The following is a 25,997-nucleotide window of genomic DNA, read 5'->3' on the forward strand; positions in this document are numbered from 1 at the left end:
ATCTATTGCGCCGAGTAGTGTGCTTCTTTCAAATAGATTCAGCTTTAAACGTTCTCATCCTCAATTTCACTCTAGAATAGAAACAGAAGAAGAAGAGAAAAAAAAAAAAAAAAAAAAAAAAAAAAAAAAAAAAAAAAAAAAAAAAAAAAAAAAAACATCAACCAACAAGCAAAACAGCCCCTCCTCTACCATCCGGCTACCAACCTTTTACCTGGGGTGTCCACTACTTACCTCTTTGGACACCTCACTGGCTAGGCAATCTTAAGAGAGAAAAAATAAGGGCCGCTACACAACCACCGTCGCCATCAAGCCTAAGACACGCCCTAGATACAGCAGTCATGTCGCGACAAATAAACCAACCCTCCAACCAGATCAAGCTGACAAACGTCTCGCTGGTGCGGCTCAAGAAGGGCAAGAAGCGCTTCGAGATTGCATGCTACAAGAACAAGGTTCTCGAGTGGCGCTCCGGCATCGAGACGGACCTGGACAACGTCCTGCAGATCCCCAATGTCTTTCTCAACGTCAGCAAGGGCCAGACGGCGCCCTCGGCCGACCTGGCCAAAGCCTTTGGCAAGGACGTCCCCGTCGCCGACGTCATCCTCGAGATACTAAACAAGGGAGACATACAAGTCGGCGAGAAGGAGCGGGCGCAGCAGCTGGAGCGCGTCCACAACGAGGTCGTCGGCATCGTGGCCAGCAAGCTCGTCGACCCGAGGACCAAGCGCGTCTACACTACCGGCATGATAGAAAAGGCCCTCGACATGCTCAGCTCCCAGGCCCACACCCAACAGCAGCAGCAGCAGCAACAACAAAACAAGTCCGCAGCCGACGGCAAGACGGAGAGCAGTAGCGGCAGCGCCACTCCGACCACCGCTGCCGAGAACGGAGAGGCCACCGGCGGCAAAACCTCAAAACCCATCTGGACTGGCGTCGTCACCACAAAGAACGCAAAGCTTCAGGCGCTAGAGGCCATGAAGGCACTCATAGCCCACCAGCCTATCCCCGTCGCTCGCGCCAGAATGCGGCTCAGGATAGCCTGCCCCACGAGTGTACTCAAGCAGGCAGTCAAGGCTCCCAAGACTGAGGATGGCGAGCAAAAGGCTCCTGGAACTGTCAAGGATAAGATATTGGGCTACATCGAGCAGGTGGAAAATCAGGACGTGGTTGGATCAGAATGGGAAGTTACCGGCTTTGTAGAGCCTGGCGCGTTCAAGGCTGTATCCGACTTCATTGGGAACGAGACCAAGGGGCAGGGCCGCGTCGAGGTGTTGGATATGGCAGTTACGCACGAAGACTAAAAAAAAGTAAAATAAACAAGCAAAGAATGAAAGAAAAGGATAAGCTAAAAGGTTACCGTGCCGCCATAAAATAAAGAGTTCGACGAAGCTCACAGAAATCTACCGGAACACATGAACAGCGGGGGAAATTATGAGGCCGTCGTTCACTGGCATCGACAAAGCATTGACGGTCTCCCTTCATAACGGAAAGTCTTAACCATGACACAGGTTTAAAAAAAAAAGATGAACCTTTTAATTTCATTGCATTGTCGCATTTAGTCGTCCCAGCAAAAGAACCTTGATGAATTTAGTCTACCTGCGTGCTCGGTGGCTGTGAATGCACGCATAGCAGTCAACAGTGAAACCATCCGTAACACGCCCGACCGCCCGCAACAATGAGATTGAACGCCAAAGCCAGAGAACCCATCCGACAGGCCAATGCTCCCCAAGCCCATGATGCCCTTTTTTGTGTTTTGTTTCTTTAACCACCCTTCTTCTTGGACACACCGACGGTCCGTCCTCTCCGGCCGGTCGTCTTGGTGTGCTGACCACGGACACGCAGGCCCCAGTAGTGACGGAGACCACGGTGAGCGCGGATCTTCTTCAGGCGCTCCAAGTCATCACGGAGCTTGGAGTCGACACCGTTGGCAAGGGTCTGAGAGTCCTTGCCGTCGACAATATCGCGCTGACGGTTAAGGAACCATGTGGGGATCTTGTATTGGGTGGGGTTCTGGAGAATGGTGACAACACGCTCGAGCTCCTCAGAGGTGAGCTCACCAGCACTAAGACAAAAAAAGTATTAGAATACTTTATCGATTTGAGCACTCAGATTTCTGCTGCTGAAAGTCGACATACCGCTTGTTCAGGTCGACATCGGCCTTCTTGACGACCAGGTTGGAGTACCTGCGGCCGACACCCTTGATCTTGGTAAGAGCGTAAACGATCTTCTGCTTTCCGTCAACGTTTGTGCTAGAAGAGTGACATGTTAGCCAGACTCGCTTCCTGAGTTTATCGGTCATTTGTGTCGCTCTAAGTGTTGTCGATATGCCAGTAGTGGTTGATGGAAACACGCCGCCAGCCTCAAGGTGTGCATCTACGCCCACACACAGCGCTTTCGGCTCGCCATTTCACAAAAGGGATAAGGAATTATATCGACAGATGCAGAGCCACTCGTGCCGGGCTAATGCGGATTTTTTCGAGTATCGCCAATTGTGCGCAGGCATCATTCAATGTTTCCATAAGAAATTTCCCGAGAGCGACGACAAATGAGGGAGCGTGGGCGGAAGGAGAGACCTACTTGAGGAGACGCAGAATCTGTTGAGATGGTTGTTAGTGAATTGTCAAGATTTGCGCCAGACAAGGCGTCCTCGAACCCACAAGCGCAACATGTGTCTACAGACAAGTAGACCGAATGTGCTCTCGGGGATCGGGACGAAAGAATGGTATCTGTACTTACGAACTGGAAGTTCGACTTCTCGCCCGACACCAACGACATATTGGGCAACTGGGTGGTTGATGTTGCCTTTGAATGGTCTCTTGATTTGGGAATGTCGCGAGGGGACGAAATCTAGGAGCTTGACGGAGACGACGACAATAGTACCCGCCGCACTCTGAATTTACCCTAGTCACGTGTGCTATGTGGGAAAGTGGCCAGGCCAAAGCGGGGCTGGTTCGAACGGGCGCAACAAAAGTGGATACGTTAACGCCGAACACCGGTGGAGGTTTGAGCAATGAATCAAAACTGGGTGGCAACTGCAAGACCCGGTATCAATCTATTCCAACCCATTATTGTTAGTATCACTTGAGTCTTCGATGTTGGTGCTAAGTGAGATTGGGTATTACTTGATAAATATATGTCTTTGAACCTAAAATTGTTCCTTTATTGAGATAATCTAGTGAAGTTGACAGCCCTTGACCGTGCGCGACCCGCCGCATGCCAAGTTCCCCACTTCCCTTCAGTCTCGGAATGGTGGCATCTCACACCCTACCGATTATAATAGCCACTGAGTCACGAGAATTCAACGAACTGGGTCGGTAGCTCAGTGGTAGAGCGAGAGATTGCAGCGCACTCGCAATTATCTCTAGGTCTCGTGTTCGATCCACGATCGGCCCTGTCGTTTTGATGTTTTTGTTAGTGGTGGTGTCTGATTGTTGCTTTTTTGACCCAGCGTTGCTTATTGCTAATGTGAAGAACTCGAACAAGTCGGCTTGTGGCTTGGTTGGACCAGCTCTCTCTGATGTGCTGGTACATCTTGATCCCAGCTGCAATCCATATGCGACTAACTACCTATCTACTTCATACCCAGAGTATCACTAGACCACTGCAGCCCTTCTAACTCTGATGATGTTAGCACTTACTTGTATTACTGAACCCCAATCAGAATGGGTAACAGCAGCTCAACAACTCTTGAGTCCCAAATCCGACAGATTCACTCCATCTTTTGGGGTTGAGCATAAAAACTAAGGCGCCACTTCGTGATTAGGCTGCCAACCGCTTTGAGCATCAGGATTCTAGCAAAGTGCTCAATATTATTGAGGAGTATATCTCTGAGAGGGCTGGTGCGACAGCCCATGGGTATGGTCGCCGTCTAAGACAGCCATGTAGCCAAGCAGACAAAGATACAAATGCCACGAACCTTCTAGGACATCTTCTAATATACAACTGCAACCGGTCACGGAGGGTCGCACTCAGTTAAAGCACGTCAGACGTGTTGGAATGCGAGTGTGTCGTATCTGTTGTGGACACAGATTGGAGTAGGCGAGTGTTCCCTTGACATCTCTGCAGTCAGCTTTGGTCAGGTTCTGCCTCCCTTTTCACAGCCAGGGTTGACCAAAGGTTAGCAGGTATCCAGGGGTATCACGAACTAGAGATAGTTGAAAACTAGTTGAATAGAGCAGAAATATTTTTACTCGGCGTGGTTTGTCTGGGAAACCATGTGCTTTTGTAAGCTCCAGTCACACCTTGCGTTCAGCTCAGGTGCTTGTAGGCCAGCAGGGCTTCGACTGCTATGATCTCTGCCAAAGGAAGACAGCACGATCTCTGCTGAAGGGCTCGATTGATGTTGCTTTATAGATCATGGTATCATCCAACTTTCTTTGCATCAGACAGGATTATTATACATGGGCGCGCAGGATAGTTTTGTCTTCCTGCTCGTGAAGAAGTTGTCGATTATGAATGACGCTCAGGGCGGTTTTCAGGATCCTTGCAGCGTGGACAGGCACATCGGTCATGATCCAAGGCAGAGGTAGTCAAAGATATAGATTTGCTGTCTCTCACGCCCGGCCTCATTCACTAACTGTGGACTGGACACTCTCTTACTTTCATATTAACTAGACCTGGCCAATTCCTGGACAGATGAGCGCGCAGGACAAACCTGCGAGCAACATGGAGCCCCGCAACTGGGATTCCACGGCACGTTTGCTTACGTCTTGGAGGAAGAAATACTACCCTCCTCAGAAAAGAATGATGGACTCCGGTTCAGCGAATATATGTGCGTCTTCAGGCAAGGCTGGTTCAGTGATATTTCAAGGCAGCACGGTGCTTTTGACCAAGTATTTTGCCGAAGAGGATACGTTCATTGAAGATGGACGGACAGCTTCTAATGTCGCCCCTTGTTAACGGTTGTGCAGATGAGCCTTAGTGCTTTGTTGTCAAGGCTGCAGTTTTGTACTAATGACGAACATATTTTACCTTGTTATTTCAATAGCAGACCCCAATGTATACTTTGCTAACCCATCCCATGTTATTATAGAAACAGAGAAATCTGGGGAGCGTGCCTGACAAAAGTCGCTTCTATATGACCAGATAATGAATGGAGACGAAGCGAACAAATTGCTGGTACCCAAGCATGAATCCCGAGACGATTCGATAAAGCCGACAGCAAATGGTTTACGTTTGTCATGATAATGACGGCGATGAGTCTTGGTATATGGCAGGACCGCGTGAAGTGATTTCACTCCGCCTGCGGCCTCTGGCAGATGACATTATAAGTTTTTCGCCACCAGACAGCGACGTGGTCAGAAAAAGATTTCAACAGCAAATGCATACAGGCGCTAACTGCCTATGCTCAGATGCCCAAGTGATGTCGATCATGATGATGATTGCCCTTGGCAAGATAAAGCGATGCAAGCGGAGCAGAAGAGCATATAAAAGTTCATCTTGACGGCGTCGATGATACGTCTCGAGGGTTCGGCTGTTTCCCGTGCCGTTAGCTTTTCCCATTAAAAGACTGAGGATAAGCGAGGAGAGCAGGGTATGCGATGAAGTCTTCTGAATTCATTCCGCCAAGGGGAAAACGGCAAACAGTATGGTATTACTTCGTCATGCACCCACATACGCCATGTGGTGAACTTGAGGTCGCAGAGGAGAGACCATACCCACGGCGTTCAATTGGGGATTTGCAAAAGTTCGAAACCAGAAGTTAATAACCTGTTCGAGCTTCTCCTGCCCATGTAAAATTTTCTCTTCCGAGGGCGTGCAAGCCAATCAATGACCAGATCATAAACAGACGTTGCAGTTTCAGCCCTGAAAGTCGAAGTAGTAGACAAGCACCGTTCCGATTTTTCCGTGCCTGCCTGCATTTGCCAAACATGCATGTCCATATCGAAGTGGCTCTGTTTGATCAAAAAGTGATAATATAGAGCCTCGACTTTTTTTTTTCGACCGAGACGACTGTGGTCATTCTTGTATCGACGGCCGATTCATTGTATGCACTGTATAGATGGTTGCGTGCCTTGTAATGAGGTGGGTGTAGTGCCCAGACGCGGCGGGCCGCTCCCGCGCAGCACTGTTGAAGAATCCGACTTATCCGGTTCGACTAGCGCCCGAAACTCAACCGGCCCGGTCAGATTGACAACCGCCGTCTTCCATCGCCGGCCGAAATCCACTGCTTCTGGTGAAAGACGGAATTTGAAGTGAGTTTTTGGAATCCCTGGTGGATTTCGTCCGAGGTCAATCATAGAATTGAACTGCTACAGTGCCCGACGACGGAACAGTTGAGGTTTTGTGGACCCAACAGAACCTCATGTGAGCGCCATAATCGCCCCTCTTACTCGCGTTTGTCGATTGATCTTATCCTCCCCGCATTTTACCTTTATGGCTCTATCCATTCGTCATTTCCGTTGACATTGGTTTTCTCACTAACTAAAACCCGCCTCGCTGCAGTGCCTGCCATCTATATCTACAAACCCCGGATATTCACTAACACTGGAAATTGCATAAAAAATCATTTTACACGCTGCCCAAGATGAGCGTACAGCCCATACCAGTCTGGCTTGACTGCGACCCAGGCCATGATGTAAGAAGCCGTATAAACAAAGATTCACTGGCCTGACGTCGGCGGGGTCTACATGTATCATTCGGCTTGACAATTCAACGACTAACTCTTTTTCCCCCCCTAGGATGCTTTCGCCATACTCTTGGCCGCACATCATCCCATGATAAATCTTCTCGGGATTTCAACTGTTTTCGGTAACGCATCTTTAGAGTGAGTTTATGAAGTGAGGTTTGGGTGAATGGTTTAGGCAGATTCAAATCATATCTACCCTACCTATCATGTCAACATTTGGCACCAAGTCTTCAAAGTAAACATTCAAATGTCTTATACGCAAATAACATCCTAGGAAAACAACATACAACGCCACATCCCTCCTCACTGCCATTGGCAAAGACGATCAAGTGGCCGTCTACCCAGGTGCCGCCAAGGCCCGGTCTCGGCCACCAGTCCACTCCCCGACTGACATCCATGGAGAGTCTGGCATTGACGGCACCGACCTGCTCCCCAAGCCGCTCAGGGCTCCAGAGAGGTCGATCTCTGCAGTTGACGCCATGGCCAAGGCTGTTCTGGCCCAACCTGCAGGGACCCCATGGATCGTGGCGACTGGGTGCCTCACCAACGTCGCCGAGGCCGTCGAGAAGTATCCCCAGCTTGCGGAGCACGTTGCAGGCCTGTCTTTTATGGGAGGTGCCGTGGGTGGAGGCTTCACAACAGCCGTGTCGGGGCAAGTTGACGGCCTCGAGAGGATCGGTAACAGGACCCCTTGGGCAGAATTCAACATCTTTATCGACCCGGAGTCTGCAGACTTTATTCTCAGCAACGAAGTCCTGGCTCGGAAATCCACCATGATTCCCCTGGACGTCACGCATTTGGTTCTGGCCACAAAGGAAGTCCAGCAGAAGCTGCTTCATGGCGACGGAGGTCCTGTCGAAGCCGAGGCCAAGGGCAGGACGACACTTCGCGTCATGCTCGTTGAGCTTCTAAACTTCTTTGCCGAGACATACAGGTAAGAAAGAAGTTCACAACCAAATCACCGCTACCCTACAATACAGAACTATGAGTTTCTTGCTAACATCTTCACCCGCGCAGAACTGCATTTGGCATTACAGAGGGTCCTCCCCTCCACGATCCAGTGGCCGCCGCCATAGTGTTGCAGAGCCTGCCCGAGGAATACCGGATCCCATTTTACGACTTTGACATTGCGAGGGATGGCGGGAAGCGTCACGAACGCTTCGCCGTCAAGGTCGTGACCGATGGTACCTACGAAGATGCTTATGCCGGTGCGCAGACGGGCCGCACCATTGCGACTCTGCTTCCCGAGGGTGCACAGGGCGTCACTATACCGCGCGGGCTGGACATTCCCAAGTTTTGGGCGGTGATAGAGGAGTGTATACAGCGGGCCGACGATCTAAATGCAAAGGCTAGCGCAGGAGGTCCGGGTGCTTGAGCGATCCCGGCCATTTATTTGTCATGGACAGTTGGATACTTTGCTACTTCATATTCATGTTGCACAATCTCGGAATTGGTTACAAATACTTTAGATTGATAGACTATTAGATCTAGATACAAACCGCGTGTTGCACGCCAGAAAAATACTGAGCAGCTCTTTTGCCATGCTAAAAGAGTACTCGACATGGATCAGGGCTTCTGCTACGTGCTTGAACTGGGAATGGTTATCGAAACGTACCAATGGTTCAACCTCTGTATAGTCACACGATGACTATCAACCATGTGATTGGTATAAAACTATAACATTGAACAGAGTATATGGACGTCTTTTGTGCCTTATCCCACGAAACAAACATAGACCTCGCAAATTGCGACGCACGAGAAGGAACCCAAGACACGCCGCGGCATTCCGGGGACTTTACGAGCAGCAGAGACAACAAGAGTCATGAGTGGAAATTCTGCATTCTCCGAACTATTTCCCATCATAGAGCATCCGCGTGTTAGTCTAGAGTCCCAAGTCTTTGCATATGTTGTATATTATGGAATCATGCATGGCTGTTTACACCGCTACCCATGCTTTCCTTTAAGACATAATCACTGGAGCTGTAGCTCCATCATGCACGAGGAAAATGTCTGAAGCATACCTACATGAAGCAGCAAAAGGCATCCAAGAAGCATCCGATATGTTTTTTCTTGTTCTAGTCTAGTTCACCCGCAACCCCAACCCACACAAACACACACAGCCCTGTACATCCTCGCAACTGATTTTTTTTTTTACACTACCAAGACTACCTTTCCATGAAGTTCGGAGGGTTCCGTTTAATCTCCTTGAGCCCAATGGAAACGACGATCTCCTAACCTAGATGGGTTTGCCACAAACATCGACGAGTGCGACTTCGGAGGACCGCTTATAATAATAATAAAATAAAAAAGAGGTTCCAGCTTGGCCCTAGGGGACTATGCCCATCAGTTGCATCCGGTTTTGGACGCGTGAAGTTTTAACAAATTTACAGAATACCCATGGTTTAGCAGACCTACCACTCCGCGGCCCGGGCAGATCGGCAAGCCTTCCCAGAGCGCCACTAATCTTTGCTCCCTAGACCGCTGCCACTAGCCAAGTGTGTGAGCAAAAAGCAATCGTGGGCCCATGAACATGCAATTATAACTGGTCACGGGCCCCATTGTTATGATCCAGACAAAATCGCTACCAAGGGATTGAAAATCAAGATATCCACAGCTCGGAGGTCGACGAGCCAAAGCTATTGCCCAATGCAGGAAAGTCTGTAGGTGACGACTAACAGGGGCACGCCTGGATGCTCCTTTGCAATGTTCCTTTTTTTCGAACTAACTTAGCCCATGAAAGGGGCATTGTGGGTGTGACCCGGCACGACATCGATCAAGCCGCTGCCAGCATCCGGAACTATCCTCATGGGAGGGGCAGCGCTTACTGTGAACAACATCGGACGATAATCCGAGATCGACTGGAATTGGAAGTCAGGGATCCTCAAGATCTGCTGGGGGATACACTTGTCAAGTCAAATATTGCAGCCGTAGAGCCGTCCCGGTTGCCCGGGAGATTTCAACCAAAATCTATATATTTGCCAGTAATAAGGATTTTTTGTTGCAAAAAGGCAGTGTGATGGCCTCTTTTTCACACGTCACTGCCGGTTAAAGCAACCGCGGAAAAAGAATGGGAAAAAATCGTGCGGACTGGGAGGAGAAGGGGACTCTTCTTTCGAGATAAAAGTCTACTTACTGTTGTTGCAAAGCCAACTTGGTCAATCTAGAACAGTTGGAGGGGGGGTTTTTTTTATCTCTGACGATTAGCTTGGCACTCGATGGTTAGAAATGGCCCTGTGACGCGCAAAGCTTGGAAGGGAGAGCGACCCTGATCTCGGGAGGAGCGAGAAACTTTGGGGCATGGGAATTCCCGGGCCGAACGAGCCTGTTCTCCCCTGCCAAATTCCCTGCTTTTCTTGGAAATCAGGATGCGTGCTATATCGTCGATAATATCGTTCATTCGGGTTAAGTCAGTCGGCGGCCCGGTTTGAGAACAGAATTCTGATGGGGTCATTAATGGAGGTAAGGTAGTCTAGACCCTTTCCCGTTTGGTCTTTTCTGTTTATGCTAGCTGGCTGTGCTTTTCATGACAGCATTGATCAAGACAGCAGAAAGAGAACCCTGGGGTTGCCGAAGGGGAGATGGCGGAGGGAGGGGCCGTATCGTAGGGCATTTTGGCTAAAGGCAGATCAAACAAATGCCGTGAAGGATCATGGTCCACCTTCTGTGGTGCCTGGCCTGAGGTCTGGTCTGGCCTCAGGTCTGGTCTGACCTCCGAGGCGCCCACAATGGTGACATAATCGGTACCGCCGGCTTGGACAAAAACTGGAATGATGATTGAAAAGATGGAGGCGAGAATCAAATTTTCAGGGCTGAAAACTCGCCTTGGTCTTTGACTCGATCTGAGTGGGGCATGGTTGTACAACAAAGTAAGGCAAGTATGCGAGAATACGACAAGCGTTGGTCAAGGTTGCCTGCCTCCTCTGAAAGCTTGTCTTGTCAATGCTCCTTCCATTTGCCTTCATTTAACACTGCTAGAGTCCTCACGCAAGTAAAAATTCTCTCTGTACCTCAGATACCTAGGTAGTCAGGTAGGTAGGTAGGCAGGCAGAGGGCCTTGGAATGCAGCGCCTAAAATTTGGTGCGAATTAGATTGAGAATCTACAAATCTCTTTCCATTCCGATTTCTTGTGTCAACAAATCCTTGTTTGTTTTGGTTTGATGATAATTATGTTGTATTCAGGTGTGCATAGTATGAGAATCTATCGAACCATTGATTTCTTTTTTGACCAGTTGCTGCGCTGCTTGTCAACTAACAGATACCTGATGTGGTCACTCTTTACTCAACAGGACTACTTCCAAGTTCCAGTTCCACATCGTCTCCAGTTTGATCGGCAAATAACCGAATTCTACAAGGCGACTCAATGGCAATATTGCTGCCATCTTGGAGCGTCTTCTACTTGTCGTTGTGGAAACGATCGCTGCTACCCGAAGCCATTGGCCTTGTCGTCGCGACATTATCCTGCCTTTTAGAGAGTACCATGGCTTGAGGATTAGGCTAGGATCTCAGATCGGTCTGAAGTCTATTAAGGCTGGTAGTTCGTCCCAAGTTCATAACCACGACATGGTAATTACCAATTATTTGCCCAAGAGTCGCGCCAAGCGATCTCGTTCGTCTCATCTCACCCAAAATGCTACGTCACTACGAACTTTAAGGAAAGTATCGGGGCTAGCTTGAGACCTAGACCCATATAAACTGAAGAATCTAACCTAGCCTGGGCAGGTAGTAATCAAAGCCATGGGTCCCCAGACTTTTTTACGAATACCTACAGTACATACAAACAGTGCAGTACGTCGCTATTGTCTGGATGGCATTTATTCGGACTTGAACACATTGGCCAACATATCCTCACGCTATAGTGCCGACATCCTAATTGTTTGTACGACCGAAATCAAAGACCTTATATTCATTCGGCTATGGCTCGAAGAATCTGTACCTGCAGCCAGTTAGGGCCTAGTGGCAATCAAGCGGCATCTTTAAAAAGATGGGATGAAAATTGTCCTATAAACTAATCTAGCATCCGCCTGCTCGGCAAGTTGGTACCTGCATATGCCGGATATTTAACAGCATCTTCCACATGGAAAGTCCACCACTTCGAAAGAGCAAGGCTTTTGCTTTTGCTTCGGTCCAACAGTCGGTCGCACTCGTCAACCCGGCGGATTTGTACTTGAGCATGAGCCGACGGCACTTGTACTTGATTTAAATCTCGATGCAGTCCAGGAAAAAATCCATTACAAACAACAACAAAATCAGGAGAAGAAATCAAAACCCCGCGAAAATCGGATCTTGTATACCATGACTGCCGAGGAAATGAAAGGAGTAGCATTACTGCTGTTTCTTCTCCACCGGTCAGGGAGGAAAAAAAAAACAAAAAAACAAAGGGAAAAGCAAAAAAGGAGAAAATTTTGATGCCCCCTGCTTTGCCTTCATTCATGCTTACCTACTATTCAAGCGCGTCCATGTATGTTCGACCTGTCCCATTGAAGTTTCTACTACTATGCCAAGGCTTAGATCGGCTCTTCCGACTTGGCTGGAACCAAAAGCCGATCGTTCTTCCGACATAAACAGGGAGGCTGGCTTACTCGGCGTATACATATCTCTCGTCACATTTCACTCTGCAGGCGTATCGACAATGTGACGTAAAGGGCCATTGGGAATATAAGGATTCTTGGCAACAAATCATCGCGTGGCTGCAGGACAGTGAAGGACGCAACCAGCTCTGGATGGCAAAACATGCCTGGATAGCTGTGTTTGGCGTTACGCAGAAGAGAGTTGTTGTCCATGCTTCCGTGGATTTGGCCAGCTATAATGCCTGCATGCTTGGCTGGGCTTGAGGGATGGTTGGTTGAGGGGGCGTAACTTGATCAACCCCTGTTATAATGCTACCCACTTCAAGGGTGAGTTACCATGCATGGTCTTCTCATTCTCGCCTCCCACGGCCACACCATTCTTTTTTGGTAATCTGTTGGTACCTATCCATGGAGCTGGTTTGGTCGGTGCATTAATTATCTCCGTCGTCAGTTTTAGTCAACTTTGGCTCAATTCGGTTGTTCGCCTATGCTGATAGACATTTGCAAAGACTTGCTAGTAGCAATCCACAACCGGCAAATTAAATATGATAAAGAGGAATCAAATGTAACGGCAGAACTTCAGGTCTGCCCTATTCGGCAATGGGCCCACTCGGCTCTGTTTTCCGTCATGCTCCAGCCAGCGAAGCGACAGCAACCGCACCCCAGTATTCCCCATGCGATGATGTTCCATTGATCCCCCACTGCGGTTCCCGACGCTCATGGAGGGGTGGATCGATCGTGCAAGGGAAGGGGCGGTTAGTCTTTTTTTCTTCTCGCTGTTTTTCTTGCCTGGTTTCCATACATTTTACTTTCCCCAGAAATTGAGGTGTAGAATTTATCACACCGTTGGCTCGCCATGGAGCTTGCATTACAGAGGATCGCCCTCGGCGTCGAGACGGAATGGGACGACGATGTGTAGATGCTGACATGGGATGATGCAGACCAGGCTGGTCAACCACTCGGTTTGTCTTTATGGTTCTAACTCCTCACTCGGATGGTTAGGTCGGCTCCCCGCCTTCTAATTCTCCCAGTTAATATGAACTCGACAACGGAAAAAGCATGGCCCAGAGTTGACATAGTTGCCCAGCTCATCTCGGGCTCTTTGCTGGAAATCCAAGGTAGACATGCACTGTACACCGACTCACTATTGCTTGGATATGGGCGGCGGCTGTATTAGACAAGTATCCACCCAACTTACTGTGGCAGGTAAGGCAGTGAGTGGCTGGCTGGATATTCCAGACCAAGCAAGCTGCCTACGGGACCTAGTCTAGCGCTCTACTGTAGGTACGTGCGGGAGTGCTAAATCGGGTCTTTTTTTTTTTTTTTTTTTTTTTTTTTTGGATCCCCAGCATAGACCAACCACCACCACCCTTGCTCCCTTGACACCCACCATGCGCCATTATGGGATGGGGGAATTTTCTCCTACGCTACATATGCTTGCTGCACATCAAATCGGTTAATATTCCAGATTGACTGCCCCTGGCCCAGACAAAGATGACGAGTGAGGCTATGTAGATGTCTTTGTGCCAAAGTTTTGTCGTCGACACCCTTTCATCTATATCGGTGAGCCCGATAATGGCACTTCATTATACCTTTGCCGCCAAAAGGTTAGCATTGCTGTTTCAGGACGGACTAACCGAACAAAGACCCGATTCTTCCAAGTTGCTGAATATGACAGCCCAAATCTGAAATAACCATTTACCTATAGGCATTTAAGCTTGTCGAATGGTGAATTATTGACCAGCAGATTAATTACGGGGGCCCTCGGCTCAGCGGGGACAAAAAAGAGACCGCCATCGCATCTCCCTTGTTCCCGGCCTCAGATCAGTGACATTGTCCCCATTTTTATTTTGACCTAGTCTCTTCTCCAGCTTTCTTCTTGGTCTGCCTCTCCACACTCGCAGGCCGACATGATCTGCGATCCTCGTCCGTTGACTTGATTAGACGAACCAGGAACGCGGTCGGTTTGTCGGTTGACTTCCCTTTTAGGCTCACCTGGGCCTGCATCATATATATACTTCATGTGCCCATGATCAGAAGGTGGGTGATAAATAATGCTGCTCTTGATCCTATATGTTCTGCTATCAAAGGAAATTCGGGCAATATCCTGGCCCATTCACGGTCGCCGGCACCTCCTTGTCTGGCAAGCAATCATATTGAACGCATATCGGCGCTAAATAGGACTTCATTTTTTTTTGCCTTATTCTTTCATCTCTTTCACTGTTGCTTTTTGCTCTTTTTTTCCCCTTTCCCTGCCAAGCCGGTACCTAGACGCCAAAAACGACGAGGACAGTCCCCTGGAATCATCCGAGATCAGTGGCTGGCCTCTCATACCCCACTTGGGACCAAGGGATAAGGATAATCGAGGAGCACCACAGTCCCATTCCCTGCTTATGTGGCGCTGCTATGGAATCAGGTCCGAAATCTTGAAAGTGCGGCTCGGATCTGGTATCGATTTGCTTGGTGGCCACAGGGCATACATACAGTGTATTTGGCAAGCAAACCGACTTATTACCCTGACACCCTAGAACGCATTAGTGGTAAGATCCATATGTCCACCACCTCCTGGGGGGCGCTTCCTTACCTCACGATAGCCTCTCCATCCATCCAATTCCTTTGACAGGCCCTTCCTTGACCTGCACGCCCCCTAAATACCCAACTATCCAAACAATGGTGTACTAGCAGTGCTACTACTGGACAAAATGAGTGTGAATTCTGGTACCTGGATGTCCCCGTGGAGTGAGTGGCGTGAGTGATAGCAAGTGCACGCTCGCCAGGAATGCTAATAAGATACGGGGATCACCGTCAACCTTGCCTCGTGATCTCCACAATGTATTAGTTGTGAACCAGGTTGGCATTGGGCTTCTGCGGTCAACAACAAAGTCATCGTCTCACACAAGTATTTGAGATCTGTTTTTTTTTTCCGCTTGACTTACCTGAATAATAACTGTCCATCCCCAATGTAGCAAAAGCCGTCGAATTCGAATCCTTCTTCATTCCTTCTCGAAGCCAAAAAAAAAAACCTTCCACGCCAACCGCTTCCGCCCGGTGCCGTCACTCGTTCTGTTATTCCCACGCTCGTTCCGCCATCACCGGCCGTCGTCGAATCTTTCCGAAAATATAGCCTCATACAGACATATACCCTGCACACAAACTAACCGAACTTGGGCTCATTGTTGTTTGTGGAAAGGGCCTAGGATTGTCTGCTGTGCAGCAAATTTCCAGTCAGTCGTTCATTCAGATTGGTCTGCAGCAGGACTGGAGGTCAAGGGGTAAAAGGGGCGTGTGCTTCCAGTCTTCGGAGGGTAGTATCCTCAGCTTCCAAAAACAGCACACACCAATCAATCTTGGGGGCCCCTAGACGCAGACGGCAACCGCTCTCGACACAAACCACGAACGAAAATAAAATAAAATAAAAATAATCGGTCACGGCCCAGCCCATCCATACGATATCGATCCACGTACCCCTATTCGCTGTCAACAAGGAGCCTTTCGAGGTACCCGCGGGTCAGGATAATCCAATTTAATCACCCTGAAGCTTGAGAACCAAAGGGAAAACAACACCATACACCTTTCCCTCTTACCTGAAAACCAGATACAGAATTTTTCTTCGAGTCTGGTTTTCTTAATTCTCAAAAAATCTTTTCCTCTTTTGGAAGTCCCGCAGACTGCTACCTCGTCTATCTTCTCGCGGCGGGATTGCTCACTCTGCAGGTACTGCGATACACACATTAGTTTATATCCAGTCGCATGGTCCAAATATCCCCGCCAGGGTCCAGTTGAAAAAAAAAAAAAATTCATGCAAGCAAATCGTAAGTAGGTACTTACCGCCACCCAAGTCGATTTGGAGCCAAGTTTCACCAAAAACGAAACATGCCGTCTCTGCCTTACCTACCAAACACCCACCATTACCAGCACCTAGCAACCTCATCATCCAGATTCATCCCATATACCCACCAAACTTGTATCCATCCATCCTATCCCCACCTTTCCCCATGTCCCAGCAACAATGGGTGATAACACCGGCAACCCAAACTCCATGTCGAACAAAAAAACACACTATTCCCTCTCACATCATGTGTTGACAAGCTGTTGACCGGACAGTCGCAAAAGAAAGATTGACCCTTTCTCCTAGTCCATACTCTGTGCACGTTTGGTACGTACAACTTCGCTTCGTTAGCTCGGTTGATCCCTTTTCACCATTGCATCCATCCATGCATCCCGCTCGCATCCCAATGTGCCACACCCACCTCAATGAATAGTGCTCTCCAGTTGCTCCCCCCATAAACTCGCGACCCCCAGTCGGAGAGTCACTGCACACCTAAGGCCCCCATTCCTTGATAGCCTGGTAAACAAGGAAAGCCAGCACTCGCATGCTTGATATGTCAAGTGCCGTGCGTGCCTTGACGACCTGCGTCTGTTCCTTAACTCTCCGCATCACCATCACTCAGAGTGACTCTCGAGCCGTTCCATACTCCACCACTGCCTCCTTCTCTTCCTCCTCCTCAAGACCCCTGCTCCACCGGCAAGTTCACCCAAGGCTACGTAGCTAGGCATGTATGGAGGCCAACCAGTCAGCCAGCCAGCCAGAACCGCCAAGTCTCGCTGTGGGTGTATTTCTGAGCCGTGTCACCCCGCAAACCCACAGCCTTCGATTGACGCAGCCTGAAGTCTCGCTACCTGTCTTTCGCGCCTATTGTTTCCCTGGTCGCCCTGTTTGCAGGCTCACTTAAGAGGCTGCACCGCATGGCACAGACGGTTCCGTTCCCACACGCCCTTTTCATGCCCTGTCTTGCCGCTCTTCAACTTGTCAGTCTAGTCCCCTAACGCACTGTAACACATAGAAACGTCCAATCTAGGCCATCTCCACCTCAACCAGGACAGCAACAACGACGGTCCCCATTGAGGACTTAATGAAAGATTCGCCATATTCACTAATTCCGCACCCGAACTTTATGCGACATTATCTTGTTGAATCCATTTCGGACATCGATAACTCGGTTAACTGTCTCCAGTCACACTGATTCCAACCGCCAATTTCATCCTACCCTCACCTACTTACTTTCCTTGCTCGTTTTTGGAACACCTGGCCGACATTCGCCCAAAGGACGAAAGCATAAAGGTTACACGAGCGTGTGCTTGGCTATTTCGGTTGGCCCTATTACCCGCTGAACCAAGGAACCAGTGCTTGAAGATTAGCTCGTAAGCCCTCTGCTTTCTGCCTTTGCATCAGGTAATCAGCAAAGAGGGAGAGACAGAGAGAGACCAGGTACGGGAAGCGAAGTGTACCAAAAATAACAATCAAAGAAACACTTTACGTCACCTGGGGTACCTGGACAAATCAAGGCCTTGTCGAACAACGGCCTGACAGCACACCAAAAAAGTGAACAGACAGCCCCTCTGGAATACTGTCTCGGCGCACACATAATCTTTACCCGGCTCTTCCACTCGCCCCCGTTTCTTGACCAGATCTGAAAGCCGGCTCTTTCATGGCAGTCGTCGCTTCGCCACATTCCCACAAACAATTGGATCTCAGGGGGTCAGGCCACAACACCCGTCACACGCCACACTCGCCAGGACTGATGACAGAGATAATGTCTTACCAATATCCACCGCCGCCTCCCAACGGCACTGAAATGGGGCTACCGCCCTCCGGTTATATCCCTACATATGAGGGCCTTCCACATCCCGAAATGGGCCTGAAGCCCGAGTACGACCATAACTACTCACCACGAGATCGCCATGACACCCTGGCCAGAGCATTGAAGTTGAAGAGGGTCATGTCCACTCCAAATGTCAGGCAGGAAATGCCACCGCCAATGCAAGCCCCGCCAGCATTTGGTCAACAAAGGCTGGACGAGCACTCCAGTATGCTCCAGGATGGAAAGAAGAGAAACAAGCTAGGATACCATCGCATCTCTGTTGCCTGCAGTAAGTCTTTGCTCCGGTCGGTCGGTCGGTCGGCCGGTAGTGGAATTTTTGACATGTTTCGAGGGGTCGCAACTCTTGCGCATACGCCAAAAGACTGACAAACCTCACCTATAAAACTCGCAGACCACTGCAGACGCCGAAAAATCAGGTGCATCATCTCCTCCGATGACCCTGAAGGCCGTTGTATCAACTGTATACGGCTCAAAAAGGTATGCACCTTTAGCGCTGTAGACACACAACCTGCACCCGAACCTAGGGGGAAGTCGGGGACTCGATCGGTGTCGGTGGCTGGAAAGGTCAGCTGCGCAGCTGTTTCCCCAGCGATACCCCACACAGGGGGACACCAAGGAGAGATGTATCCCGCGCATATTGGTATGCCGCCGATGCCGCAGATGGCACCATCGCGAGCCTTGAAAACGGCCGGCGATGCCTTCTCCCCTGATAACAAACGTAAGTGGATGGACAAGAACTTCCGAAGACGCACCGATATGAACTGTCTGACCGGGTACCCTCGTGTCCAGTGCCAGCAGCTTTACCTACAACACGAAGCTTCGAGTACGGACACGGCGGAATGACGAATTGGATGGGGCCAGACGGAAGCCCCAACACAACTAAGCCGGGTGAGATGGGCTCCAACTGGAGGCCTTATGCGCAGGAATCACCCGTCACGCCTGTGACGTTTTCACCCTATAGCGCCCACGCTCCCACCCCGTCCACGACGTGGGCATCGCCGACAGCCACGGATCCTGCGTCACGCGACGACATGGCTTGGTCATCGTACCCGCCCCCGCAACCGCGCTCAATGTCCTTTGGCTCCGAGAGCATGAGCAGCCCGCAGAACCATCACTCTCAACAGCAATACCCATCCATCTCCCAGATGGCCGGATCGGGCTCGCGTCAGTACGAGCGCAAGGCATCAGCACCAATGCCTACCGACATGTATCCCCCACCGATCGCTACCGGCGTCGAAGTCATACCGGGAACGACGACGCTCGATCATGGCGTCTCGCTGTCGGCCGGCGCAGTGCCGCCGGCGAACTACGGCACATGGCAGCACCCCTCATATACGTACGCCGCCAAGCCCGACGGCACCTACCAGAGCTGGTACGGCGAGAACGGCACCTCCCAACCCCTGGGTTCCGATGGGCAAGTGGTGCACCCGGCGCCCGGCGAGAACCATCAGCATGCAGGAGCCTTGTATTATCCCTCTCGATAACAATCCCCCGAATAGTGTCATGGGGTGACAAAGTCGGCGTGCGCTTGGATTGTTAATAGTGTTTACCTTCAGGTGGTTGGGCATCAAGGCAAAACCGTTTGTCGCGGGTTTCGTCTTCTTCGAATGGCAAAAGGAGATCAATGCCATTTTCCCACTACGAAGAAGGACCAAGAAGAATTAGACTTGAGAGCGAATCCTGGATCCGGAGCCTCGACTTGTCTGGGAAGAATACGGGGTAGTTGGCTATGGTGTCGTTGGAGATCAGGGTCTGAGCGCGTTCACCACGCGCAATCCCCTGAATATGAAACACGTCAAATTCTGATTTGCACCAGGATCAACCATTTCAATCAACATTTGGAAACCGCAACGCCTGGAAACATCCAAGAGGAGGTAGGCAGGAGTCGGGCAATTTTCCTGACGGCGGGGGTCGAAACTTCCCGGCGCAGGTGGCAGTAGGGAAAAGAAGCCCGACAAGAAAAAAGAAAGTACCTATGAAAAGCCTTTGGGAGTGGGAAGTTGTTCGAGTTTTGCTGGGCTCTGCAAGTATCTGCGCCGCGACTTCTTGGTTTATTCTCCGAGACAACCCGATTCGGCGATCGAGATTGGTGGAACGTTTTTTTTGGGTCACTTTGTGACCAGGCCTTACGGGGACAAGAACGGATCCAAAAGTCTGATGAACCTAAACCTAATCTCCCCCATTGAAAAAAAAAAAGTTGCGAATCGTCTTTCAGACGAGAAAACGATGCGGAAATCCGTGCGACAAAAGAGCAGGCAATATTCTCAGGACATATCATAATCTTCCTCACGCGTCCCGTTCCGTTGATGCGACGGGGGGTTTTTTTTTTTTCTCAGTTGTTACATACGGGGGGTTCCCGCGCTCGATACAAGACGACAAGCCGCTCGTACGCCTTTCCCGCTCGGCTAGCTGCATGAGAGCGCGAGACGAGGGGGAAAAAAGCCCCTTAAGCTGAACGGGTAAGAGAAAAGGCGTGACCCCGAAGAGACGGACGGGACGGCATGGGCGATACATAAATATGCGGCTTACAACACCCCTAATTCCCCTCCCGCTATTTGGTTTGGTTTGGTTTGGTTGGTTTTTTTTTAAAGCATATTTGTTATATTTTATCCTTCTTTCCATATACAACCTTTCCCACTTATTCATTTTTAGTGTTTGTGTTTTGAAGATTTGCTTTTCTTTCTTTTGGCTTTTGTTTTCACGACTTTTTGGAATTGCGGCCTTGCTTGTTAAGGGGTACTTACTGGCGAACAAAACACAAAAAGGGGGGTTTGGACCAACACAAAATAACAAGGGCAACAAAAAAACACTCATCAGGAAAGTGCAAAATGCTTTGTTCAGAACTGCACAGACATGACAATGGATGATAGAAAAAAGGGGTGGGAAGAGAAGAGTATACGAGGTGATGTTATCTTTGTTAACCTCTTTTCTTCTTTTCGATTTTATTCGTCACCCATCAATGTTACAAACGAATTTCTGCCTTGCTTTTGGTTTGGGGAGTTTTTTATTTTATTTTATTTTATTTTAGAGTTATTCTTTTTTAGTCAAGTCCCTCTTCTTATCTTTGACTATTTTTTCTTCTTCTCGCTTCCCTCTCTTGTAGCCCTAGGGATAAACCAGAGAGATCATTTGGCCATACTGACAATCACTGAACCATCGTCTGGGCGCAATGTCCAAGTGTAAAAATCTACTCTGGGTGGACAGGTTTTGTGTTTCGTATCAATACGCATTTTTATCGGTTTTACTATTAATTTCTCTCACACTCATAAAGGTCTCTGTCATACTGTAAAGTCTTTTTTTTTCGGGTTGAGGAATGGAATGAGAGTCAAATATACACCTCGGAGGACCCATGGCCCATTCGGCCGAGAGCTCATGCGCTATGGTACAGGAATACACTATATTCTCCCATGTATTATTTATTTGGTTATGCTACCTTAACATACATCTCCACGATGTGGCAATCTTTGGGCTCAGAGAACAAATAGCGTTCGACAACAACAATATATGAAATGGCATCATGTACCGACAACCGAAGCTTCTGCAAGTCTTAGAACGAATCTGGGCCGGATGCAGAGGCTCTCAATAGAGCAGAGGGTCTTGTTATCTTCCAAACCTCAAGCCTCCATGTTCCAGATAAGATACAGCAAAGTGATGTATGCCCCGAGACTCAAGGCGGCGAGTAGAACAACACTGTTCCCACTGGTGCGAAACTTCCTCTTGGTCAATGTTTGCCTTTCATGGTCGCCATGGCCCCCAACGCCATTGCGAGCAGGGTACGTGTCACTGTCTGAGACTTCTTCGTTGAAGAATTGGCGATTGCCCTCATGACGCCGATAAACTGCGACCAACAAGACGCAGAAACCGTAAACGGCAAAGAGGGCCCCGATAGGATAGAACTCGGACGTGAAAATCTTTAAGATGATGAGGGCGAAGCTGAACTGCGATAGGGCGGTCCGCATGTAGGCCCCCTCGTACGTCCTCTGAGCTGCACGGATCTCGACTAGCCTGATTTTATTTTGCACCTCGTCATTTGCATCATGTCCACAGTTCAGATGTATAAACATGGTAAAGGAACAACAGCTGCAGAGTGACCAAGATGACCGAGACAGGGAGTATGATGAAGGTGCAAAAATAGCATTTCCTTGAAATTGCGCTCCCCACATGGATATGGTTGCGTTTGATGGTTAATTGATGATTGACTGTATGATGACAGGGAATCTGATTGGGTAGTCCGAGTACACTTGTGCTCCTGGGTGGTATGTGAGCACAATACTAGGACTAGGTATCAGCAAGCAAGCGAACCGTTGGACACACACCCCTGCTGCCTTTTCCCGTGTCTGTCTGTGCGTGCAGGAGAGTAGGACAGATCGGTAATTCGGGACGGTTTGGAGCTGGTGGGAAGGTAAACTTTGGGGTGTGTTCTTGTTTGGGAGTGGGCTATTCTTATGTTATGGTGCTTGCGGTGGTTAACCTGGGCTTCACGAGGGCCTTTTTGACTGGATTCGTTAGCTTGCATCCATTGCCGCAAATCCCCTGCAAGAGACCAAGATATCTCGATTCAATAGGTACCTTGCGGCGTGTGGTCACACTGGTATAGATTGAATTGCGACGATCAGATCTTGCGCGTGCCGGCGTGAAGCCAAAAAAAAATATGACATGCCTTTTTTAAATATGGACTAAACACGGCAACATGCCTGCTGTGCTCTAACACTGAACTCAACAGAAAGGCGGGGAGGAAGTGCATCAACGTGGTGAGAACTAGACTCGGGGTAGGAACGGGCTTTTTGATTCCTCCTTACCACTGGGGCAGGCTTGTTTACATGCACGGCTTTTTACCAAGAAGTGGATAGTTGGAGTTGAAGGGTTTGATTTGAGAATTTGATGCCGGTGCTGACGCTGGCCAAGATACTTGGTTACAAAAAAGAAAAGGGGCGTGTATGTAGACAGCTGAAGGCCGACTAGGATAGGGGTTCGAAATGAGGGGTTGGGTAAATAGAGACATGCAAATGAGGGTATCATCTGTGCAGGAAAAATGCAAGACTAAACACTGGACAATTTTTGCACGCCAAACACCCGGACCTAGTCCAGCTTGGAAAGGGGAGGAGGGAGATCGATACTTTGCAACCACGAAAACGGCTATGAGCCAGAAAGAGCTGGAGTAATGCGATGCGCCAGCGTGCGGAGACTTACTCTTCGGAGGTAAGGACAACGGATCGTGCCCGATGCAGCCGAAGATGGAGTTTATCCTCGGCGTGTGGATCGAACGCCTGAAAATTGATGTCGTCGGGCATTGTCAGCTACTTTATCTTGTATGTTTCAGAGCAGCCAGCCGGTGTGGCCGTTGCCGTCGACGGGATACAATGGTCGCCCTCGTCATTCCCGTAGCAGATGGGGTCTCTTGACCGTACGCACCCTGAGCATGGCTTAGACGGTGTTTAGGAGTAAAAAGCTCGGCAGATGGTTAGGCAGATATATTCCTTGCCGTACAAACCGTCTAACGGCGCAAGTAAATAGTTGGCTCGGAGCCTTTGCTTCCAGTGGTGGTACAACTAACTTTGCGAGCCAAAGTTATTTGTCCTTTGGTCCTCGGGTCCTTTTGCGGTAGCCAAACAATAGGTCAGGCTGTGCTCTCAAGGCCAAGTGGGATTGATAGATGGTGCAAGTGCCAATGGTTTCAAACGAAGGTAGTAAAGGTAGTTGGACAGCTATGAATCAATGATTGATGTTGGAACGGTAATAGAAAGTTGAAACCCTCGGGTCAAACAAGAGGTGGGCAGCTGGACAACAAGCTGCGTGGATTATCTATTATAGTGGTCGAGTTTGTCGTTACAAAGATAAAAGCCAGCACCACGAAGAGCGGTCACTAATATAAAAAGAAGGACCTTTGTTGAATCGTTAGATTGAACTGACGGTGTTTTGATCTGAAATTTTGTCAATTGAATGGATACCTTACCTAGTAAGGTAGGTCGGTTGGATTCGCGCTACCTCTCTGGCAGTACCTAGCAGCGCGTGCAAGTCCATACCTTGAATGCCTGCACAGCAGGAACGCACGTGCCTTCAGTTCTTCGCCCTGCTTGATTGCCTCAAAATCCAGGCGATGATTTCCTCAACCATCATTGGGCTTTGGACGTGTGGGTCCAAGCTTTTGCAAGCATTCCATCGCAACTGCATCATCAAGCCGACGGGTTAGCACCTAGCATACCTGCCTAGCCTACCTAGGTACGAAGACGAATCTCGGCATACCACGTCTATCGACAATATTCGCAGCGCATCGATCGAGCTGCTGCTCACCGTTGAATCCGCATGTCAGCAAGCTCTTGCTGAGATCAATCTGCCCCCAGGAGGCTCCTTTCCAGCTTTATTGGTGATCCCGAACATCGCCGACAACTATCCGTCAAGATGAAGCCTCTCGTCAGTGCCATGCAAGCATGGTCTTGGTCAGTCGCCTTCTTTTCCCTAGATACCATACTATATCGCCTTTATCGCCTCGATCGACTGTGCACGAACACTTGCCCCGTCTTGTGCCAATGTTAACAAATCACCTTGTGCTCCAGCGTGGTCATCTCCGTCTTCGCCATCCTCATCCTCTCGGTCCTCGGCATATTATTCAAGAACAACCACCATGAGATGGTCGGAGGCGCTGATGATCCCGAAAACGGCCCCGAAGTTGCGGGCACAATATTTGTTGCTGTCATCATCTACTGCGTTAGTTGGCCCCGACCCAAACAGTTTGGCATCAGGATGGAGAAGCGACTGTCTATTGGCCTTCTGGATCGTACTCGTGCTTCACACATCAGCCTGCCCTACAACTCTGGAACACATAACTGACTTTTACTGCAGGGATTCCTGGTTTTCTGTGGCCTGCAGGGCCTGATGCACGTTCGCGAGAGCCGAAGGGGAGCGATTGCGCTATAAGGATGGACTCTTTTGAAAGTAAAGTGGACAACCACGCGGTGCCCCTAAAGAGTGTGTAAATATGGCCAGGTGGCATACATGTTTGGGTATCTCTTTTTTTCGTTTTCGGCTTTGGGATTGGCGTTGATGGGACTCAGCTAACGGTCACCGGATAGCATTGGCGCTGTTGTCTTTGTTCAGGCTGTGACAGCAAAGAAATAGTCTTGCTACAGATGAAATAGAATGCAGCAGCTTGAATAGCTGTTTGTCAATAACTTACAAATTCAGATTGTGGTATAAAGCTACTACCTTAGGCATATGGAATACGACTAAGGGCCAGTATGGTTGTAGTTATATACCAATCCTTGGTCGGAGAATCGGCACCTCGGCATCGACCCTAACGTGTATTTCTGCCCTGGATATACCTAATATTGCTTTGCCGTGTTTTTGTCTTTCGCTCGCCACTTCGGACAAAATCTGAAGAATTTGTAAATTCGGAACCATAACCTGCTATTATTCTCTCCTTTTTCTCCCCACTCCTTTAAGATTTGCTCTTCTCATATCTCTGCAGTTGGCAGCTCCTTCTCGTACAACCAAAGTGCCTGGGGAAAGTACCTAGGCAGCAAAGCGGGCCCGCTCGTGCAAGTCAATTGCAATTGCATGGGCTTCCTAGCTTCTCTCTTGTAACTCTCTCTATCAGACCAGACGTGAACCCAATATTCAACGGGATTTCTAGGCAGCCATGCCATCCCAAATATCATGGAACCCTTTTTTCTTTGTTGACGAAATCTTCTCTGGTAGTACTGCCTAGAGCATTGACGGAAGTCACGCACTTTCGCGAGAGGTTCGTGCCAAAGAGACCCCCACAGTTCTAGGCAGCACTGCGCTCAGCTCGACGCGAACGATACCTATTTGCACCAACCGCGTTTGCAGGCACATCGTTGTACTAGCGGTCAGGATGAGCTGAGCTATTCTCCTAGCCAAGTAAGGTGATCGATCACTCTCACCACGAACTTCTTCGATGCGTAACGTGTCCAAGACCCTGAATCTTGTCCTTGCCTCCACTCCCTTGCTAGGTACTATCTAGGACTAGACTAGGTGGATAAGGTACGTAGGAAGGCTTCATGTTCTTGTGTTATGCCTATTGTGGGCAGATTCCCATTCAGCTCAGCTCTTTGTTTACATGATCACCTGAGGTATTTAATCGACGAGTCCTCCCTGCCATTCTTCAAGCAAGTTTTTTTCTT

General features: G+C 49.2%; 9 protein-coding genes across 9 annotated transcripts; 5 read left to right on the forward strand and 4 right to left on the reverse strand.

Annotated features, from left to right (window-relative positions):
* Positions 1-338: 338 nt before the first annotated feature.
* On the forward strand, positions 339-1,298 carry PgNI_03225 (uncharacterized protein; the record flags this gene model as incomplete). The annotated part of the gene is made up of 1 exon (XM_031123280.1): positions 339-1,298. One exon carries the CDS (start codon positions 339-341, stop codon positions 1,296-1,298), a length of 960 nt encoding a protein of 319 aa, XP_030984512.1.
* On the reverse strand, positions 725-2,823 carry PgNI_03226 (uncharacterized protein). The gene is made up of 4 exons (XM_031123281.1): positions 2,734-2,823; positions 2,575-2,591; positions 2,133-2,246; positions 725-2,059 (listed from the first exon to the last, which is right to left on the reverse strand). The coding sequence occupies exons 1-4, from the start codon at positions 2,770-2,772 to the stop codon at positions 1,759-1,761; spliced, it is 471 nt and encodes a 156-aa protein (XP_030984509.1). The 5' UTR covers positions 2,773-2,823; the 3' UTR covers positions 725-1,758.
* Positions 2,824-4,849: 2,026 nt separating this feature from the next.
* On the forward strand, positions 4,850-8,187 carry PgNI_03227 (uncharacterized protein). The gene is made up of 6 exons (XM_031123282.1): positions 4,850-5,470; positions 5,595-6,303; positions 6,442-6,574; positions 6,678-6,763; positions 6,900-7,559; positions 7,643-8,187. The coding sequence occupies exons 3-6, from the start codon at positions 6,524-6,526 to the stop codon at positions 7,998-8,000; spliced, it is 1,155 nt and encodes a 384-aa protein (XP_030984510.1). The 5' UTR covers positions 4,850-5,470; positions 5,595-6,303; positions 6,442-6,523; the 3' UTR covers positions 8,001-8,187.
* A 1,780-nt stretch (positions 8,188-9,967) lies between these two features.
* PgNI_03228 (uncharacterized protein) lies at positions 9,968-10,364 on the reverse strand (the record flags this gene model as incomplete). Its single annotated transcript, XM_031123283.1, has 2 exons — positions 9,968-9,997; positions 10,101-10,364. A coding segment is annotated over one exon (240 nt), but the record flags the coding sequence as incomplete, so codon positions are not given.
* A 7,318-nt stretch (positions 10,365-17,682) lies between these two features.
* Positions 17,683-19,340, forward strand: PgNI_03229 (uncharacterized protein; the record flags this gene model as incomplete). The annotated part of the gene is made up of 3 exons (XM_031123284.1): positions 17,683-18,124; positions 18,248-18,574; positions 18,646-19,340. 3 exons carry the CDS (start codon positions 17,683-17,685, stop codon positions 19,338-19,340), a joined length of 1,464 nt encoding a protein of 487 aa, XP_030984504.1.
* A 2,130-nt stretch (positions 19,341-21,470) lies between these two features.
* PgNI_03230 (uncharacterized protein) lies at positions 21,471-21,920 on the reverse strand (the record flags this gene model as incomplete). The annotated part of the gene is made up of 1 exon (XM_031123285.1): positions 21,471-21,920. One exon carries the CDS (start codon positions 21,918-21,920, stop codon positions 21,471-21,473), a length of 450 nt encoding a protein of 149 aa, XP_030983360.1.
* A 612-nt stretch (positions 21,921-22,532) lies between these two features.
* Positions 22,533-23,147, reverse strand: PgNI_03231 (uncharacterized protein; the record flags this gene model as incomplete). The annotated part of the gene is made up of 2 exons (XM_031123286.1): positions 22,533-22,650; positions 23,047-23,147. 2 exons carry the CDS (start codon positions 23,145-23,147, stop codon positions 22,533-22,535), a joined length of 219 nt encoding a protein of 72 aa, XP_030983359.1.
* An 861-nt stretch (positions 23,148-24,008) lies between these two features.
* On the forward strand, positions 24,009-25,163 carry PgNI_03232 (uncharacterized protein). The gene is made up of 3 exons (XM_031123287.1): positions 24,009-24,293; positions 24,411-24,561; positions 24,697-25,163. The coding sequence occupies exons 1-3, from the start codon at positions 24,256-24,258 to the stop codon at positions 24,769-24,771; spliced, it is 264 nt and encodes an 87-aa protein (XP_030983362.1). The 5' UTR covers positions 24,009-24,255; the 3' UTR covers positions 24,772-25,163.
* A 451-nt stretch (positions 25,164-25,614) lies between these two features.
* On the forward strand, positions 25,615-25,946 carry PgNI_03233 (uncharacterized protein; the record flags this gene model as incomplete). Its single annotated transcript, XM_031123288.1, has 2 exons — positions 25,615-25,734; positions 25,827-25,946. Coding segments are annotated over 2 exons (150 nt in total), but the record flags the coding sequence as incomplete, so codon positions are not given.
* Between the last annotated feature and the right edge of the window lie 51 nt (positions 25,947-25,997).

The sequence above is a fragment of the Pyricularia grisea genome, assembly GCF_004355905.1.
Source record: "Pyricularia grisea strain NI907 chromosome Unknown Pyricularia_grisea_NI907_Scaffold_2, whole genome shotgun sequence".
In the NCBI taxonomy this organism is placed as follows: Eukaryota; Fungi; Ascomycota; class Sordariomycetes; order Magnaporthales; family Pyriculariaceae; genus Pyricularia; species Pyricularia grisea.

Coding starts and splice junctions, on each gene's coding strand:
- PgNI_03226 (XM_031123281.1), bottom strand. CDS start 2,772: ATGTCGTTGGTGTCGGGCGAGAAGTCGAACTTCCAGTTC. Junction 2,060..2,132: donor GATGTCGACCTGAACAAGCG/GTATGTCGACTT, acceptor TTTTTGTCTTAG/TGCTGGTGAGCTCACCTCTG.
- PgNI_03227 (XM_031123282.1), top strand. CDS start 6,524: ATGAGCGTACAGCCCATACCAGTCTGGCTTGACTGCGACCCAGGCCAT. Junction 6,764..6,899: donor TTCGGTAACGCATCTTTAGA/GTGAGTTTATGA, acceptor ATAACATCCTAG/GAAAACAACATACAACGCCA. Junction 7,560..7,642: donor TTCTTTGCCGAGACATACAG/GTAAGAAAGAAG, acceptor TCACCCGCGCAG/AACTGCATTTGGCATTACAG.
- PgNI_03232 (XM_031123287.1), top strand. CDS start 24,256: ATGAAGCCTCTCGTCAGTGCCATGCAAGCATGGTCTTG. Junction 24,294..24,410: donor GCCATGCAAGCATGGTCTTG/GTCAGTCGCCTT, acceptor CTTGTGCTCCAG/CGTGGTCATCTCCGTCTTCG. Junction 24,562..24,696: donor TTGCTGTCATCATCTACTGC/GTTAGTTGGCCC, acceptor CTTTTACTGCAG/GGATTCCTGGTTTTCTGTGG.